The sequence below is a fragment of the Struthio camelus genome, chromosome 18 (genome assembly GCF_040807025.1).
Source record: "Struthio camelus isolate bStrCam1 chromosome 18, bStrCam1.hap1, whole genome shotgun sequence".
Classification (NCBI taxonomy): Eukaryota; Metazoa; Chordata; class Aves; order Struthioniformes; family Struthionidae; genus Struthio; species Struthio camelus.
Window position 1 is genome coordinate 1,615,141 of NC_090959.1, and position 18,416 is coordinate 1,633,556.

General features: G+C 41.3%; 1 protein-coding gene across 2 annotated transcripts in view; it reads right to left on the reverse strand.

Moving 5' to 3' along the window:
• The window catches only part of ERGIC3 (ERGIC and golgi 3), a 28,610-nt gene that overhangs the window by 3,214 nt on the left and 6,980 nt on the right, over positions 1–18,416 (reverse strand). The window contains exons 6-12 of one of the 2 annotated variants that reach the window (XM_068912703.1): positions 17,559–17,724; positions 16,483–16,540; positions 9,249–9,263; positions 5,349–5,380; positions 4,595–4,691; positions 2,755–2,819; positions 1,073–1,209 (exon numbers count right to left, since the gene is read on the reverse strand). In XM_068912703.1, the coding sequence (XP_068768804.1) occupies positions 1,073–1,209; positions 2,755–2,819; positions 4,595–4,691; positions 5,349–5,380; positions 9,249–9,263; positions 16,483–16,540; positions 17,559–17,724 (570 nt within the window). The remainder of the gene's footprint in view (positions 1–1,072; positions 1,210–2,754; positions 2,820–4,594; positions 4,692–5,348; positions 5,381–9,248; positions 9,264–16,482; positions 16,541–17,558; positions 17,725–18,416) is intronic. The other variant, XM_068912704.1, reaches the window with a different exon arrangement.

Below are 18,416 nucleotides of genomic sequence, written 5' to 3' on the forward strand. Positions count from 1 at the left end.
AGCACTGTATGTAGTGCACTCCAATAAGCTAAATTGCAACCTTGGGAGGACTGAATTTATAAAGCTGAAAGACCAACTTTTCATTCCTAAGATTTTAGCCACTCCTGCTCACAGAATTCACAATAGGCTGGCATTATGCAGAAACAAAATCTCCAAGCATTTGTTAATGTTAATACCTTTCTAATGTGTTGAATTTAACCCTGCTTCATTATGATCTGAAAAGATTTGACAGCCACAACCCATTTTGTTTCCCTGCAACCACAAGCTGCGGTTAACTGAAGAAACAGGTTTCAGCCTGACTACAACATGCAGAAAAGTTACAGCAAATACAAAAAATCAAGTTGGGCCAGTTTGGGCGCTGCTGTAGGTGCCGGTAAGATGTTCTCCGGTCAGTGAAAAATATAACAAATTTCAGTTTTATCAATTGGTTACGTTGGTTATGCTACACAAAACCAGGAGACAGTCTGGATCGTCTTCCCATTAAGAGAACACACAAGTTGTTTAGGTCAGGATACAGAGATACTTTCATAACTTTCTCCAAAACGTGGAATTTCAGACTTGCATCTTAGGCTTGCAAGACCTTTTGGAAAAGGAAAGAAAAGACTTGGGACGCCTTTTCTCTTCCTCAAAAGAGAGGACTTCTATGCTTGTTCCTCAGAACTGCTACATCACAGCCAGTCCTGAGGCTACCACAGGAGAATCCTGCTAGAAGGTGTAGCAGTACAGTAGTAAAAGGAGATGGTTCTCATGATTTGCAAAAGGCTTTGAGGAAATTAGTCTGAACTATGAACCACCATATCAGACTTCTGCTCACTGTAGCAATTTACTTTTCCATCTTGATACTGAATTAAGATGCTTCAGGTAGCATCAGAAAAACTCAAATCCACTTTAGGTGTTTACACTGAGAGGAACTGCACCTGGGAGTGCCCCTTCATCTCTCCTGACTGTGAAGGGGGCTTGGAGGACTTTCAGGTATCTGCGCTGTAGTGTCTAAGCGAGGCTGGTGTTTTAAGCTCTGCAAAATGACAAAATCAATACAAGGTGAATGAAAAAAAATCCAAATGTCTCTTACCTGTGTTTTTCTGTCAGCTTCACCATCATAGGGGAAAGCTCGTAGAGCACAAATACACCAGGCAGACCTTGGTCTCCTATTAGCCCATTGGCTATTTTCTCATGCCGTGTAACTGAAAACTGATTCGTCCTCACCACCTAGTGGGAAACAAACACAGCAAGCCTAGCTTTGTTAACAAGGAAGAGGAAAGGCTATTGAAACATGAGCTCAGTGTACCATCTCAAGGTCACCCTGTCCAATCCTTTGTGTGAGGCCTGGGTTTAAATACAGTTTTAAGGGTTGTAAGGAATAACACCAACACGAGGTCTACTTTTACTACAGGGCCACATCTAGCCCAAAGAATGAACTATGCCTCACTCTCCAGGCTTGACGGTTTTGGTTTCTGCTGGCAGGCAGAAGAATAAGCTGTTCTTCTTGACCTCAACCCCTCCCAACACCTGTACAAGACCAGCCTGGAAGCCTCCGTGCGGATCCCCCATGGCAGAGGCCTGTAGTGCACCTCCTTGAAGCACTGACCCTGCCTGGTTCTCCTCTCAGCATACCAGCTTTGCCCACAGCAAAAATATTTCCATTATGTTCTCTTTCTGCCTTTCACATTTTTGATGCCCAGGCTACTATTGCATTTGTCCTTGGTAGAGGTCTGAGTCTTCACATTTGACACCAACCCATGATTTTTGCTTCAGTACTTCAAAGTCCTTCTGATTTGAGCCATCAGCTTTTGTCCATGGTGCTTTAAAACTAATTTCTCAAATTTCTTTTTCTTTGTATACTAAGTCATATACTAAGTCATCCGCTGCCAATCTATGGTCCACCTAGAGTGGTTCAGGAGACAGCACGGACGTACAGTTTGCAAGTGGTTTAGATTCCAGGGGCACAGACCTACTTGACTTCCTAAGCCTACCGGCTTAGCTTCATCCTGCTACTGTCACTCTTATCAGTCAGAGCCATGAACTCTGCAATACAGTTGCTTCCTAAGACCCTCTAAGACTTGACACTGACTTGACACTTGACTCAGCTGGCAGCACTGAGCTTCCATATAATAAAATGAAAAATCATCTCCACACATGGAGCATCAGGAGCCAATGTTCAGATACCACTTTGTGTGGAACAAATGGAATCTGAAAGAAAGGGCGTCATACAAGCCTCTGATAGCTGCAGTTTGAGAAGGCTACACATACCCAAGAGTGTGAAAAAATAACATGCTCACGTTGCTCTAGAATAACTTCACTTGAGCATCTATATTGTATCCACTGTGACCATTTGGCTCCTCGGACTTGCAGGTCCTATGTGGCCTCTGAGATAACTAATAATTTGCTGGTGATTTTAATTTCAGTGTGCCTAAAGCAAAATGAAGTATGCACAATGAAGAATGCAGTAGTATGTCGCTCTGATTGCAAAGGCATGTATTGCATGCCTGAATATGGCATGAGTTTGGGTGAAGAGTCAGTCTACAGACTCCCGCTATTGTGGAGTTTGTACAGTGTTGTATGACTGTGCAGGACATGGGAATTAAATTCTGCCATAGACACATCCATGTGTAGATCAGTCCCCGCACTGAACGAGCCCCAGAATCACACTTGGGTTTCATCCCAGAGGAAACGGGTTTGTTCAACGAGAGAATAACATGTAGATTTTTGATTTCCATAAAAACCCAAATCAATAGAAAAAAAAAAAGTACTTACTTCACCATCTACTTTCATATACACTGTGGGGACCACTTTGACAAAATACTGAAACATCATGGAAGCTACAGGTAAAGACAGAGAGACACAATGAATAACCAAGTGTATTAAATGGTAAAGAGCTGTAAAAGTTTAATTGACCAGATTGGTGGGCACAAATTCTTTTTTCTTCAGAGAAATTTCTCAAGAAATATCTTTTTGCACCATAGCTACTGGAGGTGTTCAATGAGAGTAAAACTAATGTCTGACATCAGTTTTCCTTCTTCCAACTCAGCTAGAGTTCCTTACTCAACTAGAAATGAAATGAGCAGCTCTTTGACCTTGACTAAATGGAGGAATTTTTTTTAAAACCAGTCACCTACCAGTCACCAGTTTTAACAGTTCAACTTCTTTCCAGAAAATTCTTATTCTAACACAGGAACACTTTTCTACTTAACAGCATAACTGCAAGAAAAGACACTCAACTCTAAATAAGTATCCTATATCAACTTAACTAACACTATACTTACTCGTGTAGAAACATGGTGTTTATCACACCAGGAGATGAAGAGGAAGCCTTGGACTAATGGAGGAAAAAAAATAAGTGAACTCTTTCTGCTATCTGAGAACAGCCTGTTCCTTCAGTTCTCTTAATAATAATGGAAGGTAGCAGTCACTTTGGAAAACTGTTCATATGAGATTCCCTATAGGAGAATATTATTCATTAACTTCTACCGAAGGAGTAATTCTCAAATATAGCTGGTGTGCAATAAACATAAATTTGACCTACAATCTTTTGCTTCTACTCTTTTTTCAGACTATATCTTCAGTCCTAATAATTCCTCAAGAATTTACCAACCAGTTCTCTGTGGCCCACTATGGAAAGCTTTAGCCTACAAAGAGAATTTTATCAGACCGCTGTGGGCTCTCTCTCAGAGAATTTGTTAGTCCACAAAAAGCCAACAGCATCTTGACACCTCTTCCCTTCTCTCTACTTTATTTTAAGCACCATCTTTTAATTTGGGTATAACAACTAAAAGAGACATTGAAAAAATTTAGAAGAACAAGATATATACCCTGCCCCTTCCACATTAAGGTAGGATAACAATCCTACCACCATCTCAACACAAATGACCTCCTTCTCCAGACTTTATTTTATACACAAATAACACAAATGTCTGCAAAGACAAACTCTGCAGACTTTAGTGCGTCTAAAAAAATAAAAACGATCTCTGCAGTGGCATGAAAAGTGCCATGGTCAGTACCTTTCATGAAAAATGCACACAAGCAGGCTTGTATGGCTAAACTAAGATTATAGTTTGAGCAGCAGTAGCATGAGGGGAGAGTCATCTTTCCTTCTCAAGCAGGCAAATCAGAGCTATTCTATAAAAGGTCAGGAATATTTCAACTTAACTGCAGCTGTTCAGCTGTTAACTGATGGGTAAAGCAAGGCCAGACAGACACCATGGCTCTACAGCAAGTATTAGTTAGGCCCTTCTTCTCTTATCCTGCATCTTTTAGTCATTTCTTACTACACACAGTAGTAGCTAGGCAGGTCTCTCCCTGAACTAAACATGATGTAGGTGTTCAGTAAATATGTGCTGTGCCTTCTGTTGTATCTCCACTAAAACAGAAAAGTCAAGTTTTTTCGGAAAGGTCACAGAATCAAAACAAAAAACACAGGCAGATTTGACCCAGATGAATGAAAGCAGCTGTTTCAGAAAGCACAGTGTGGAGGAGTCCTAGTTTTATGCAATGCCGCCGGAGTTCTTGCTACAGCCTGGGAACTTTGCTCCTGTTCTCTTTCAACACTTATTAATTACAAATACTTAAAAAGAGATATCTCTCAGCTGGCTTTTACCTTGCTGTGCAGTGACGTCTGTCCCATCCAGAGGGTTCACAATGCCTGGATAATCCCTTCCAAATGAGAGATGTTTGATATAGTGCGTCATATTGATCTGAAACAGAAACGCTAATAACTCAAACAACTACATGGCGTCCTGGGGGAAAGAAAGGGGCTTGAAGTTAATTATTTATATCTTTTTCTGAGAGTAGCTCCAGAATAGACCCAGGTTCTCCCTTACTCTACACTTCCTAATAGTAAACTCTAAAGCACCTGCTCTTCTTGTTATTCATGGGAGATTCCAAAATGTGAAATTTCTCCCTTTCCTCTTGGAAATCCCCGGGTCCTGGTGCTCTCCCCTCTCATCCACAGAGGAGGCTCCCCCACCCGCTCCTCTCCCTGTCACAGGAGCACCATTCTGTCAAATGCCTCAGTGGCACAGGTATAGGTATCGTCTGCTTTGCTCCCAGGGCAAGGCAAACTCACAAACATCCAGAAGCAGCTGTGCAAATGGCATCCCTAGAAGACTGGGGAGCATGGGTTCAAAACTAAGGCAGTGGCACTGTGGGGCCTCAGGAAGAAGCTAAGAGGATTGCCAGGCAACCTGATGTCCCAGAACATACTTCAGATCCCTGTCTCAAAGCAAGTCCCAGATTCATAAAGCTTAAAGTCAGCTGGGTTCACTATGCTAGGATCTCAACATGGCAACGTGAAGAAAATCCAAAAGGAAAACAGACTGAGAAGTCGGACACTGTGTCTTGGAAACACTTACATTATCAAGTCCGAAGCTCTGGAGATCGTGAACTGGAACAGAAACATAGTTTAATAATGTAGTTCAGACTATCATATCAAGCATATCTATTTACCTTATTTAAGCTTATGAGAGAGCTCCTTTTATTTCCATTGCTAAAAATGCAAGAAAATAACTTGGATTTCTCTCTTACTTGCAGTAGGGCACATGACAGATAAAACTGTTGTACTTCCCCTTCTCACATAGAGTAGCCACTGCCAGAGGAAAGGAAAGTAACTTTGATTAAGAGTTAATTCAGATTAGACATTTCAGTCCTCACTGGAATATTTTCCTAATGCAGGGGAAAGAGCAAGCTCCTAGGGGTGAGCAAGGATAATTTCACTGATATCTCAGTCGCTACCTGATATCCATTTTAGTTTTTGCTTAACTCCTTTAATTACTGTAAAACACTAACACAACAGATCTAAACTAACAGCTGAGCAGAGCATCTGCCTTAAACAATATCACATGAAAGCGTCCAAAAGAAATCACTGGCATCTTAGCAACAGAGCACTCCTATAAGCCTTGTTACTGCTGCCCAAAGAACACATAGGGAAAAGAAAAGTCTTCGCAGGGACAGCCCGAGCAGGGTTTTTGCAAGTCATAGGCAGCGGCTGACGTTACTTTCGCCGGCGCTACCCTTTGTGGGTATCGGCCTGCCCTCTCTCTGCATTTCCTGCATACATCAGTACCTTGACATTGGCAGCACTACGCACCCAGAAGAGACATGGCAAAGATACGGACAACAGGAGGCAATTTTTAAAAGGAACTACTACCTTCTTGTTGGCTACTTAAGTGACTTCACGTAAGACCAGTAGCATCAGTCTCAAGATGAAAGTATAACTTACACCTAAATTGCAGTATCACTCCTACAGGTGTATCCAAAGTCATATAACCATCCTAAAGCAGGCAGTCTTTTAAAAGGCTGTGGCACATTTTAACAAGTAGATTCATGTGCTCAGGAACCCAGACTTTACCTTTTATCTCAGCAAGGAAAACCACGGTTCAGAAATTGTGAGTTATTAAGTTTATGAGCTGATGGAGTCAGGTCACCAAGTGCTGCTATATTATTAATGAAGATTAGGAATGCTGCTCTCTTAAAAGGTTTTTGATATACAATCTAGCACAAGAAAGGCTGCAAAGCTAAAGAATTGATTGAAGCTAACCTCTCCTTTTAAGCAAACATTTGTTTAGCATGAGTGTACCATATACTTTTTCTACTAACACCTGTCTATAAAATAACAGAAGCTTTACTTGTGTTTACATAAAACCAACTAAAAATAAAGATAAATGCAAGCAAAACACAGGCTGTACTGTTAGAACAGGAAATGCTAAACCTGAACTATACTCTTCCTTCTCCTAAAGCTTTGATCTAGGGAAGCCACACTGCGTTTCATAAGTAAAATATTCAGCACTCAGAAACTAAGGCTGCAGTCAGCGAAGTCAAGGTAGTGGTTTTGCATTACAAAAATAGAAGTACAGTAAGAGCTCAGAGCTGCCCTGGCTTCAGATGTTTCTGATTCTCTTTCGCCCTGTTCCTACCTCTGAAGGAAGCGTGCAGATATATCACCACCACTAGCACAGCCGTTTGTGTGGCTGTGCTGGCAGAGATCAGAGAACACGTTTGTCTTAAAAAAGAAACAAAAAACAAAAAAACCCTACCAAAAATTTGGAAATACACGTGAAATCAGCTATGAGGGCAGGGAAAGGAAGGAAAGGAGAAGTGACAATGGCATTACACTACACTGTTTTTGTTACTGGTTACTAGAAACACCCTGTTTAATGTTGCAATCAAAGTATCACGCACTTAAGTCAAGAGATAAGTGGGTTAGTTGTCAGTGAAGTGTTAAGGCTCATTGCCTTTTGTACAGACACCAGTAAGCTAGTTTTCAGCTAACAACAAAATCCTACAGAGATTCAAGCTAGAGGTGATCTGCGTTTAAACTGGACTACTATTGAAAGAATCTTTGTCCCCTGGTGTTTCTGTTGATGGCTCAGTCCCACGCCACCATCTTCTCTGTGCTGAACCACATCAGAGACCGTAACAGACTGAAATGTAAGTATTGCTTTATTCGAGGGAATTTTTGCAGCCAGATCAGCTACTAAATAAGGGTAATCTCAGAGTTGCACAAGCGCTTGTGCTAATGCAGCGCAACAAGGGATACAAGCAACTGGCACAGAAGGGGTCAGGAGTAACTGTGCTGGCAGGAGCCTACACAAAAAGGTTATGGCGTTTTCCAGTTTTAGTGCTTGAGCAGTTACATTCGTTAGCATGTGAAGTTTGAGCTGAGTGCTAGTGAGGCTGAGAAATCTTACAGTAGTAGCGGAGTATGAGAGAAATTCAAGAGAAGCACGTGAGAAAGACCAGCCATAAATGAACATATTAAACTAGATGTACATTGTGTATGACTCATTTTAAGTTAGGACTATTTAAAGTAAGATTGCCCCATATTGCTCTGCTATAATGCTCCATATGCAAAATGCTAATTAATAAGTTTTTATAAAATACTTCTCAAATAAATGATTTACAACTCTGTGAAAAAGCATGATCCATACAATCAGTTTCTGAAGCAATTTTCCACCAGACTAAAGGTTTATTTATCTTTGATCACTGAGGCTTACGCTAAGCACGTGCATATACAGTCTGGGCTGGAAATAAATGTTTAGTTAACCATAGTTTTCTTAACATAAAACAATAGGCTATTTAGCCTACTTAGGGAAGAAAAACAGCCAGGAAACACAACAGAAAGTCTTAAGAGACTGTTATTTCTAAGGAAACATAAATACATTCTTTCCTTTCTGTAACTGCTGCTAAGTGCTTAGCTAGGTAAAATAAAGAAACCTGTAAAATGTCTTAGGTTTGTCAAGGACTCTATCCAATTTTATATAATCTAGTTTTCTTCAATGCTTTAGTAACATAACTTTAAGAACTGCTGACTATATGAAGAATTCTTCCCATCTTGTTTTTCTGTCCTGAATAATCGCAAAGCTCCCAGGGTGACCTTAAAGTCTGTTCCTCACTCAGTCCTTTACCTGTAAAACAAGGTTAATGGCACTTCCTGCCACTGAGGATTCTGAAAATAAATACCTGAAGTTTGCAAGAAACTCAAGGCACAGCTACCTAAACACGTTGCTCCAAAATGTGCTAGGACATCAAGTTTAAAACTGGGGATGAATTTTCTCAAGGAAGATATCTTACAGGAGCACATTGCTGGGAGGTGAGAGTGGGATAAGGAAGGACTGTGAAGAGGGGACTGAGGTGGGGAGTAACACCAAAAGCATTGCAGCTGGGGGAGGGAATGAGCAGAACAGAGAGCCTGAGCCCTCTACCAGATGTTCTTGAGTTGAAACATCACATCTAATCTGTAAACACTGTGATTCTCTCACCTTTAAAAAAAAAAATCCAAATGACTTACAACCTCCCCGCCCCGAGAAAACCTTCTATTGAGTATTCTGAAATTAGCAGGCTTGGTGCATAACTTCTCAGCAGAAATTCTCTAGCCTGTTGTACAAATGAGATTAAATGAGATAATTATCCCATCTGACTTCAAAAGATAGAAGTCTTTCCAACTTGTTACCACATCCCCCTCAATTACGTTATCTGCACAGAACAACTAATAATCCACCAACACATTATCTCCAGCACTGACATATTAAAGCAATTTAAGTCAAAGATTCTCAACCTTTTCCATCTAGTGACCTCATTTATCGCATAAGAATGAGCTGGGATGGTTTTCCTTTTAGCTTTCAGGAAATCTCCTCAAATCCCAGCCTAGATCAACAGCTCCTCCCAAAGGAGATTTATGGGCACAGCAAATAATAGAAATTAGATCAGTTCCGTAGCAAACAATTTTGAAAAAGAAAGGATATAGCGACACTTACTCTCAACAGCGTGCACTGCAAAAATGAGCAGAGTAGGAGAGAAAAGAGAAATATTCAGATCCTTATAATGAAAAGCAGAGATTCAGATATAGCAGCATTTAAAACTCATACCAAAAAGGGGAAGAATAATTGCTTTACCAGTGTGTTTTCTAGGCCATATATAAAGACTCCCTAGCAATCCAAAGAACTGATAAATGGACCGGCAATCACTGAAAGAGTAACTGAGAAACACAAATGCAGGAATTAATCACTAAAAGAAAAAAATGCAGTGGGGTAACCATATATTTCAAATAAACTCTAAAGAAGCATGCCAGACAACACTGCCGGTTATATTTAGACCCCATTTCTTTCAGTCCTTTAGGGTAGTGGAAAGGTTATTTTATGAGCAACCAAAGCTATTCACAAGTGTAGCCAAGGTGTACTTTCACAACATATTACCATTCAAAGCTGGATAACAAGTTTTTCTCTTAATCAGTCCTATGCTTCTTTCATCATACCCGATGCACAAATAAGATGGCAAGTCATGAGGTTATTTTTGTTCATTCTGTTGCAAGATCCCAACAAAAGTGAATATCTGGAAGGATCGGGGGCGGGTAAAATGCATATTTGGACTGCATACCTCAAAAAAATACTAATAATGGTTAAGTAACCTCCTTTTTTTTTTTTTTTTGTTTCAAAAGACTGTTCACATGTGGTCACACTGTGCATGACTAACCAATAACTTTCATAGCTTTATACCTGCTTGGAGATAGGCCTCTGGATCCTTCACCCAGCAACTCCCTATTCACTCTGCCAAATGCTACATCACTGGTAATGCTTCTATGACTGCAAGTTTTTTGCTCTGCAGAAGGTATGGATAGCCTCCAGAGAGCTGCTTGGCAGATGTCAGGCACTCCCAACCAATGCTACAACTTGAGCTCTGATGCATTGTAGTCTGGTGACAAATGGAAATGTCAGTTTTGTGATCTCCAAACCAGACTTGATACATCTGGAAAGAGTTTGTCCATCTACATGGAAATGGATGAGACCTTAAGTCTTTTAGCACCACCTTAAGCAACCTCTGAAAAAGAAAAGTCCTGAGCGTTACTGAGGGTAAAATAAAAGCATCAGCCTCCAGCGTTCAGTTCGGGGATGAAATCAGTTAATTTCCAGGCAGACACTACGTTGGGACAGAAGTTAGAACGAACTCACAGAAACACCCGCTCTGGAAGAAATACTGTACAGACGATCAACCAGAGGATATGGATCTCCCACGCTCTGAAATGAAGTCCTTGCCAGATGGAAGGTTTGATTCCAAGATTTATTTCCAAGAACGCTGATGAGCGGAGAAGAGTTTACATCAAGTACCAGTATTTGTAGAAGGCCTGTGCAATGGAAACAAGGCCATGACTGGTAGGGCTCTGGGACAGAAACAGAGGAGGAGGCTGCAGGCTCTGCAGTAAAAAGAATTACTGTGACTTGCTCTTGGTAGCCAATGAGAAGATATCAAGAGATCTAAAAAACAATAACTGGTCTTCAGTCAAAAGCTTCATGCCCTTTTGCAATCCAGCATTCAAACTACTAGAAGCTACACAAAATAAGAGAGGTTATTAGGGGTCATCCATACCGTCCAAGAATGCCCTCCAACAGATTCTGGCCATCAATCAAATCCCTAGAGAAGGGAATAAGCTCTCCCATAACTACATGCACAGAACATTAATGAAGGTGTATTATCATCCAGTGAATTCGTGCTCTTAGAGAGCTAACAAAGCTTCACGGATTCCCAGGCACAGCTCAGTGACTCTGAGCGGGCAGCTCATTTTTCAAAATTTCATCATCTCAAAGATGAGACTGTTTTCTTTTCTTTTCTTTTTCTTCCACAACCGTCATCACAAATGAGGAGAAAAAGAAGTGGCAATCACAAAAATGGGGTCTTCAAAGGTAACTTCATTCCTCTAGTTGACTCTCTAGTGTGTGAGAGAACCCCCAAATTCGGATCACATTCAGAATTGCTTCATTCACAGAAATCATCACAGTCATTTGGAGCATACCTTTAGGACAGAGAATGTCCTGAATGTTGTCATCAGTGTCAACTACTACTTTTTAAGGGAACTGAAGGAATTTAATGACACATTTTCAGAAATCTTGAAAAGCTCTCTGGTTGTCAATAAAGCACAATGGGCATTGTCTTCCCTAGAAAATATTGACGACAGCACCTCAGAAACACAATGGTCCCAAGACAACCTAAGGAATGAATGTGAATCCTCAGCTTCCACCTGTCTAATCAGAGCATGGTTAGAAGAAATAGAGCAGAGAAGAAGGAAGCGGTGTGAGGATCATCTCTCTCCTGAGGAATCTATCACTAAGCATTTTCCAGTAGCCAGCTTGAGTAGGAGATAATAGGAGAACGCTGAAGATAAAATACGAGCAAAGTCCATGCTGCAGAAATATCTCTGGCAATAAAATGGCCAGCCTCTTATGGTCACCTGAGAAGAATTAAAGTGTCTCCTTACTGATGAACCAGGCAGGAGAGAATGCAGGGCAGAAGTCTATCTTTTACAGATACCACAGCGGTTAAACTTTATCCATCTTTGAGGATTCTGATCAGGCATACCGACAAAGTGAATGTACATACAGATGGCTAAGAACTGAAAACTGAATCAACCCTGTAGAGCCTGACAGTTCTTTCCAGGACAAAAAAATCCCCAGCTACCTCAACTTCCAAATTACAACATATTTCAGGACCTCTGCATTATGAGATACCAAAAATAACGTGAAGTTGGATTTAATGACTGTGGAGAATGACTTTCAGCTAGGCTGAATATATCTCACAGAATCACAGAATGGCCAAGATTGGAAGGGACCTCGGGAGATCATCCTGCTCAGACAGGGTCCTCTAGAGCACGTTGCCCAGGGCCGCGTCCAGGCAGGTTTTGAATATCTCCAGGGGAAGGAGACTCCACCACCTCTCTGGGCAACCTGTTCCACTGATCAGGCACCCTCACAGTCAAGAAGTTTTTCCTCATGCTCAGATGCAACTTCCTGGGGTTCAGTTTCTGCCCGTTGCCTCTTGTCCTGTTGCTGGGCACCACGGAGAAGAGTCTGGCCTCATCCTCTTGACATCCTCCCTTTCACATACTTGTACACGTTGATGAGATCGCCTCTCAGTCTTCTCTTCTCCAGGCTCAACAGGCCCAGCTCTCGCAGCCTTTCTTCAGAGGAGACATGCTCCAGTCCCCTCATCATCTTTGGAGCCCTCCGCTGGACTCTCCCCAGTAGTGCCATGTCTCTCTTGCCCTGGGGAGCCCAGAATTGGACACACTACTGCAGATGTGGCCTCACCAGGGCTGAGGAGAGGGAGAGGCACAGGATCACCTCCCTCAACCTGCTGGCCACACTCTGCCTAATGCACCCCAGGCTACCTTTGGCCTTCTTGGCCACAAGGCCACACTGCTGCCTCATGCTTAACTTGTTGTCCACCAGGACTCCCAGGTCCTCCTCGGCAGAGCTGCTTTCCAGCAGGTCAACCCCCAGCCTGTGCTGGTGCCTGGGGTTATTCCTCCCTGTGTGCAGGACCCTGCACTTGCCTTGGTTGAACTTCAGGAGGTTCCTCTCCACCCAGCTCTCCAGCCTGTCCAGGTCCCTCTCAATGGCAGCACAGTCTTCTGGTGTGTCAGCCACTCCTCCCAGTTTAGGATCGTCAGCAAACTTGCTGAGCGTGCACTCTCTGCCTTCATCCAGGTCACTGAGGAACAGGCTGAACAAGACTGGACCCAGTGCTGACCCCTGGGGGACACCGCTAGCTACAGGTCTCCAACTAGACTCTGTGCCACTGACCACAGCCCTCTGAGCTCTGCCATCCAGCCAGTTCTCAATATGTGTACAAATATGGAACAAATGTCAAAAGAAATGAGAACAAAGGTTACATACAAGCATAGAAAAGCATCCATGCAAACAACAATAAGTGAAACAAAATTATCTCACCTGGATTTAATATTCATGCAGGCAGAAACAGAAGAAAATAAAAATGACAAAATAGCAGACAAAGACCTTTTTTTCTTAACACAACTTTTGGTTTTCAGCATTTCCAATCTTTCTAGTTCCTTCAGGCACATGAAAATATTAGTTCAGGCAAATGACTTCTGAGGACAAAGTATGAGTACATGAGAACAAAAATACAAGCAAGGAGAGAGAACAGTGTACGAAAAAGGAAGTCCGAACAAGGAACGAATCATCCCTGAAAAAGTAAGGCTTCTTCTGGGCCTTGTCTAGCCAAACAAAATAAAAGGACGTAAAGACTGAGCTACACACAATTAAAGCTAACATAACTAAACAGGTATCAAATAGCATCTTATTCAGTGCTGGTCCTGCTTTGCATGCGTGTTAGCTCTACGTCTCATGTTATTTCTTATTCTACTTTTTGAAAAAAACAATTTCAGCTTGCTTCTACCCAAGAGAGAAATCACAGTTTTGAAGATGATAATAGCAACCACAAGACATAAATTGAAAAGCTCTGACCAGAATTACATTTATGATCATATTTACTAAGTGCTTCTGAATAGGACCCTTCACTTTGTCATGAAGATGTCTGTGCAGATTCCCATTTCTGGAGATTATTAAACAACAGTAGTCCTCAGGGTAAGAAGGAAGCATCAGCACAAGAAACTGAAATGCTGGTCTCCCAGCTTCAATATCTGAATAGCACCAAAAAAAACAGTATGGACGCAGGTCAGACCATCAGTTGCACAGATGTGGTACAGCCACTGCAAAGCGAGGCAGGGAGAATGGTGCAATGAATGAACTTTCCATAGTATTGACATTCTTGATTACCCCATTTCCTACTGATTCAAACCAGCAGAGAATACAAGACAGTAGCAGAAATACTGTCAGTTATCAGTTTTGTATTAAATAGGTCTAGCAAAATTATTATTTTATTGGATTGTTAATGTGGTTTATGATAGTATCTTGGAATATTCAGACTTCTCTTAGGCATTCAGCTTCATCCTGCATGATAGTCTATCAAGTGTATTAATAGGACTAAACATTAACGGAGACCTTAGTAAACGGATTAAAAATCACACACACAAAAGTTCTAACAGTGGAATTATCATCCAAAAAAGATATTTTCAGGGAGCCCACAGAGTTCTGTCCTCTGACCAATACTAGTCAAAGTCTTTATCAGGAATTAAAGGAAAATATAAAACCTCTGTCTGCAAATTACAAAAAAAAAAAAAAAAAAAAAAAGGATTATGAAGAAAGGCTATACTGAGGGCAAAAACAGTCTCAGCTTCATATATAAAACAACAGGCTCTGAGTTGCCCATTTCTCTCAGAAGTGGGGATACAGTGGGACTCTGCTTGATGGTGCCATGAAAGCCTTGCCCAGTAACAGGTTGAAAAAAGGGAAAACAAATGCTGGGAATTACTAGAAAAGTAAAGAGAGAACAAAAGGGAGAACATCATCATGCCACTGCTTACAACATTAGTCTGGACCTTAATCTTGGGTGCAGTTCTAGCACTTCTGGACATAGCAGAACTAGAAGAGGTTCAGAGAAAGGCAGCAAGGAAGCTCAGAGGCTGAAGGGCTTCCACAAAGGACCAGCTGAGTAGGCTAGCACTCTTCAGCTGTGGAAATAAATGACCTGCAGGGTGGCACAGGAAAGGTCCACGACATCCCGAGCGGCAAGGAGAGAGCGGGCATGGATCACACATGTCTTTTCCAATGGAAGAACAAGGGCCATCAAATTAAGCTAGCAGTAGCCAGGTTGCAGGCAAATGAGAGGAGGTGGTTTGTCTTACAGCAGAACAGCCCTATTGAACTCCTTGCAAAAGGGTGTTGTAAATGCAAAAAGTTTATATGGGATCATGGCAGGATGGGAAAAGTACCTGAAAGAGAGCCACTGAGGGCTCTCCATAGACTGTAACAGACGTAGGAAACCCCATGCGCTGAAAAAAGTTGTACATTAAGTATTAGGGGTCTTTTTTTCTCATTATGTAATATGAAAGAATTCCCAGAAAGCAGAGGGTCCATCTACCCACATCATCACCTCTCCTCCTACTCCTTCTCATTGCACTCAAAACCACCAGGACAGCTAACTCTGCCCCTGAAAAGTTTGCAGTAACTACATAGTCTGTTCTATTTTTCAGCTGTATTTTCTCTCCGTAGCCCATATTTTTTCGGTTCAGTAGATCCAAGACTTGCAGGGCACAAGCAAATAGAGAGCTATCCTGACCTTACTCACTGCTCTAGGGTACACACACCACATAGTACTTTGCTCTCAGGACAGCCAGCTTGCATTCATGCCTATTACAGGGAAAAGATGCAATGGACAGAGACTTCTCATTAACATATATACATGTTGCAGAGTTGTAAATACTGGCTATAGTAAGGCTGCCGTTGCCATGCTAGTTTAGGCATAAAACACAAGTTCTGCAGAAAGAAGTGATATATATTTTTTTAGACTAATTAATATTGTTGGAAAAAATAGACAAGATTTCTGCACAAAAGTGATTTATTTCATCTGTGGAAACTCAAAAGCTTTCTTGTTTTTTTCCAAATACATCAGCTACTCTAACAAAACACATTCTCCCCATGATCTTTAGTTCAGCAGTACAGGTTACACTATAGTTAGTGATGGGAAGGGGAAATCAAGCTAAAATTAAAGTTCTTTGTGAAACCTTTACTACAAGTGTCGTGCTTCAAAAATTTGATCATAGGAACACCGCAAATGTTTCATTACATCACATAAATATTTCCAATCAAGTTCCTGTTAAAGATATAAGGCATAAACTAACTACCACTATTAATCTGGTCACTTTGCATTTATATTTGCTTGAGAAAGCCCTTTACAACTTAAATTTGTTTTAAAAGTACTGAACTGCTTTAAAATTCTCCTGAGACACTCTCTAAAACACCTCTTCCAGAGATATTCATATTCAGGTCCTGGACTGAACACCTTACCGGGGACTGTTTTACAGCAGGACAGCAAAGTTTTATGGAACAAGCGAGACTGTTTGTGGGCAGTGTCTCATTCTCTTCAAAGCTCCTCCAAATCCCTGTGGCAGCACCTCCAGAAAACACTTCTCTATTTGTTCATGATTGTTCTAAACTTCTATAACAAAACTTCAACAATGTTCTCCCCACTAAAGCAGTGCTGTTTTGACTACGGGTTGCAATGCAGAGATAATCAAAGGGAAAGCACAGATATGCTTTGAAGCTAAAAGGTAACAATAAATAGAAACAGAAAATACTTTACCATGCACATGAGACTGTTGAAAACTTTTTCCTGGTGCAAAGTGAAAATTTCCAGCTACCTGCAGGAAACAGTCATCTTTCATTAAAAGGTCTGAATCTAAATAAATAAAGCAGCAATACTGCTGCTTGGACTACTTTTTTTTTTTTCCCCCTCCCCAACAAGGTATATACCAAGCAAGCCACTTACTTAAACAGGTGACAATATCAGCAGTCAATATACTTGTGAATCTTTCTTCCTCACCACATGTTGTGATAAATGGCTCCATAATTTTTTGGTACCCAAGATGACACTCAAACCACAAAGCCTAGCTCAGTGAGCAAAAGATTTATACTCCAGAAATGAAGCATGTGGTCTCCAGGAAGGGTATAAGAAGATGTAAAAAACCAAAGAGTTAGCTTAAGAAAAAATTAGCCTGGGCCTAACTTCTAGAATGTACTTGGGTATGTAATCTGCGTGTTCAACTCTTCTGGGTTAGGTAACTCTCCAAATGACAGGTTAGTTATATAGCTATTTGGTGTATTTAATACCTAATTTTCACACATCAGTTTCAAAATACAGGCAAGCAAATGAATCCCCATCCTTGCACTCTCTCTGAGCATTTTTGGCTTTGCTAATCAGCTCCAGTAGTCTTTCCTCTATCGGTTTTCTAAAGAAGGTAACATGTCACTCTACTCAGCATGATTGCTGGCAAGTTGTTGATTACTGATATCTCCAACAATGTCTCTGTTTTAAGACTAAAAAGACAGGTGGGACAACCTGACATCAAAGAAGCGCCTCTCCTTCTCCAGAAACCTATACAACAGGACTTGTTAGATGGCAGGGAAAGCTAAGCTTCTCCAGGTCTGTGCTTGCTATCAGTCTACACAGTGAAACACAGAGAAGTCTCCATTTCCACTGCTTCTCTTGACTCTCCTACCACGCCCCTTTATGGACACAATTACTTTTTGGAGCCCAGGGGCACTTATATTACAGTACTGTGAACACTTAAGGCTGGAAAAGGAAAGGAACACTCAGACTCTGCCTTTTCAAAGCCATCACTAGCACAGCGCAGGTTTAAGGCGAAAACCATCTCTCACCTTGTTGACCTCTAGGAAACCATACACTTGGCAGCCCTCATTCTTCTGCTCTTGCATTTTCTGGCTAAACCCTTCCCTCTTGCATTGCTCTATGGTATCCGGGTTCTTGAAGGCCCAGCCTCGGCGCCTGTATGCTTCTCTGACGTCGTCACAAGTATTACAACACCTGCAAAAGCACAAACACCATCTTACTATCTTTATCACGATAAAAAAAAAATGCTACTGCTCAGGACATGAATCCCTAGTGGATTATTACTCCACAAAGCAATAAAGCAAATATCAGTGATTGGACCTTGAAGGTTGGCCTAATGCTTCTGAAGCAGCTCAAGCTTTTTGAACTACTTCTTGAGATTCTGGCAAAAGGTCACAAGCTATTTTAATACTGACTAATTTATAATTTCCCAATGTGAACAAAGCGTCTGCCTGTTTAAATTCCCACTCTTTTCAGTTTTTAGGCGAAGACAGCCAAAATTGACAGAGGGGTTAATGGGGAACTGTCTCCATTAATTTTATACCGGTGGATAACATCATCATCGGAAAAAAACACTGTTTTCTTCACTGGTTTCATGTTTTGTTGGATAGAAGAAAAAGCTGAAGGGTAGAATCATGCGACTTGACAGATGGGACAAATAAAACTACTAAAATAGACAATAATAGCGAATGACAGTCCAGAACCTATGGATTAAACAAGGATCCATTCTTATAGGACCTTGCAGGTGGGAGGAAGGAAAAACACCAAATGACACCCATCGTTTATGCAAGCAGTGCATGTCCAGCCTTTGTTCACCTAGGAATGCAAGGCCTGCAGCAGAAGTGAGAAAGCAGGGCCACAGCCACATTTTATTCAAAACAGGCTAC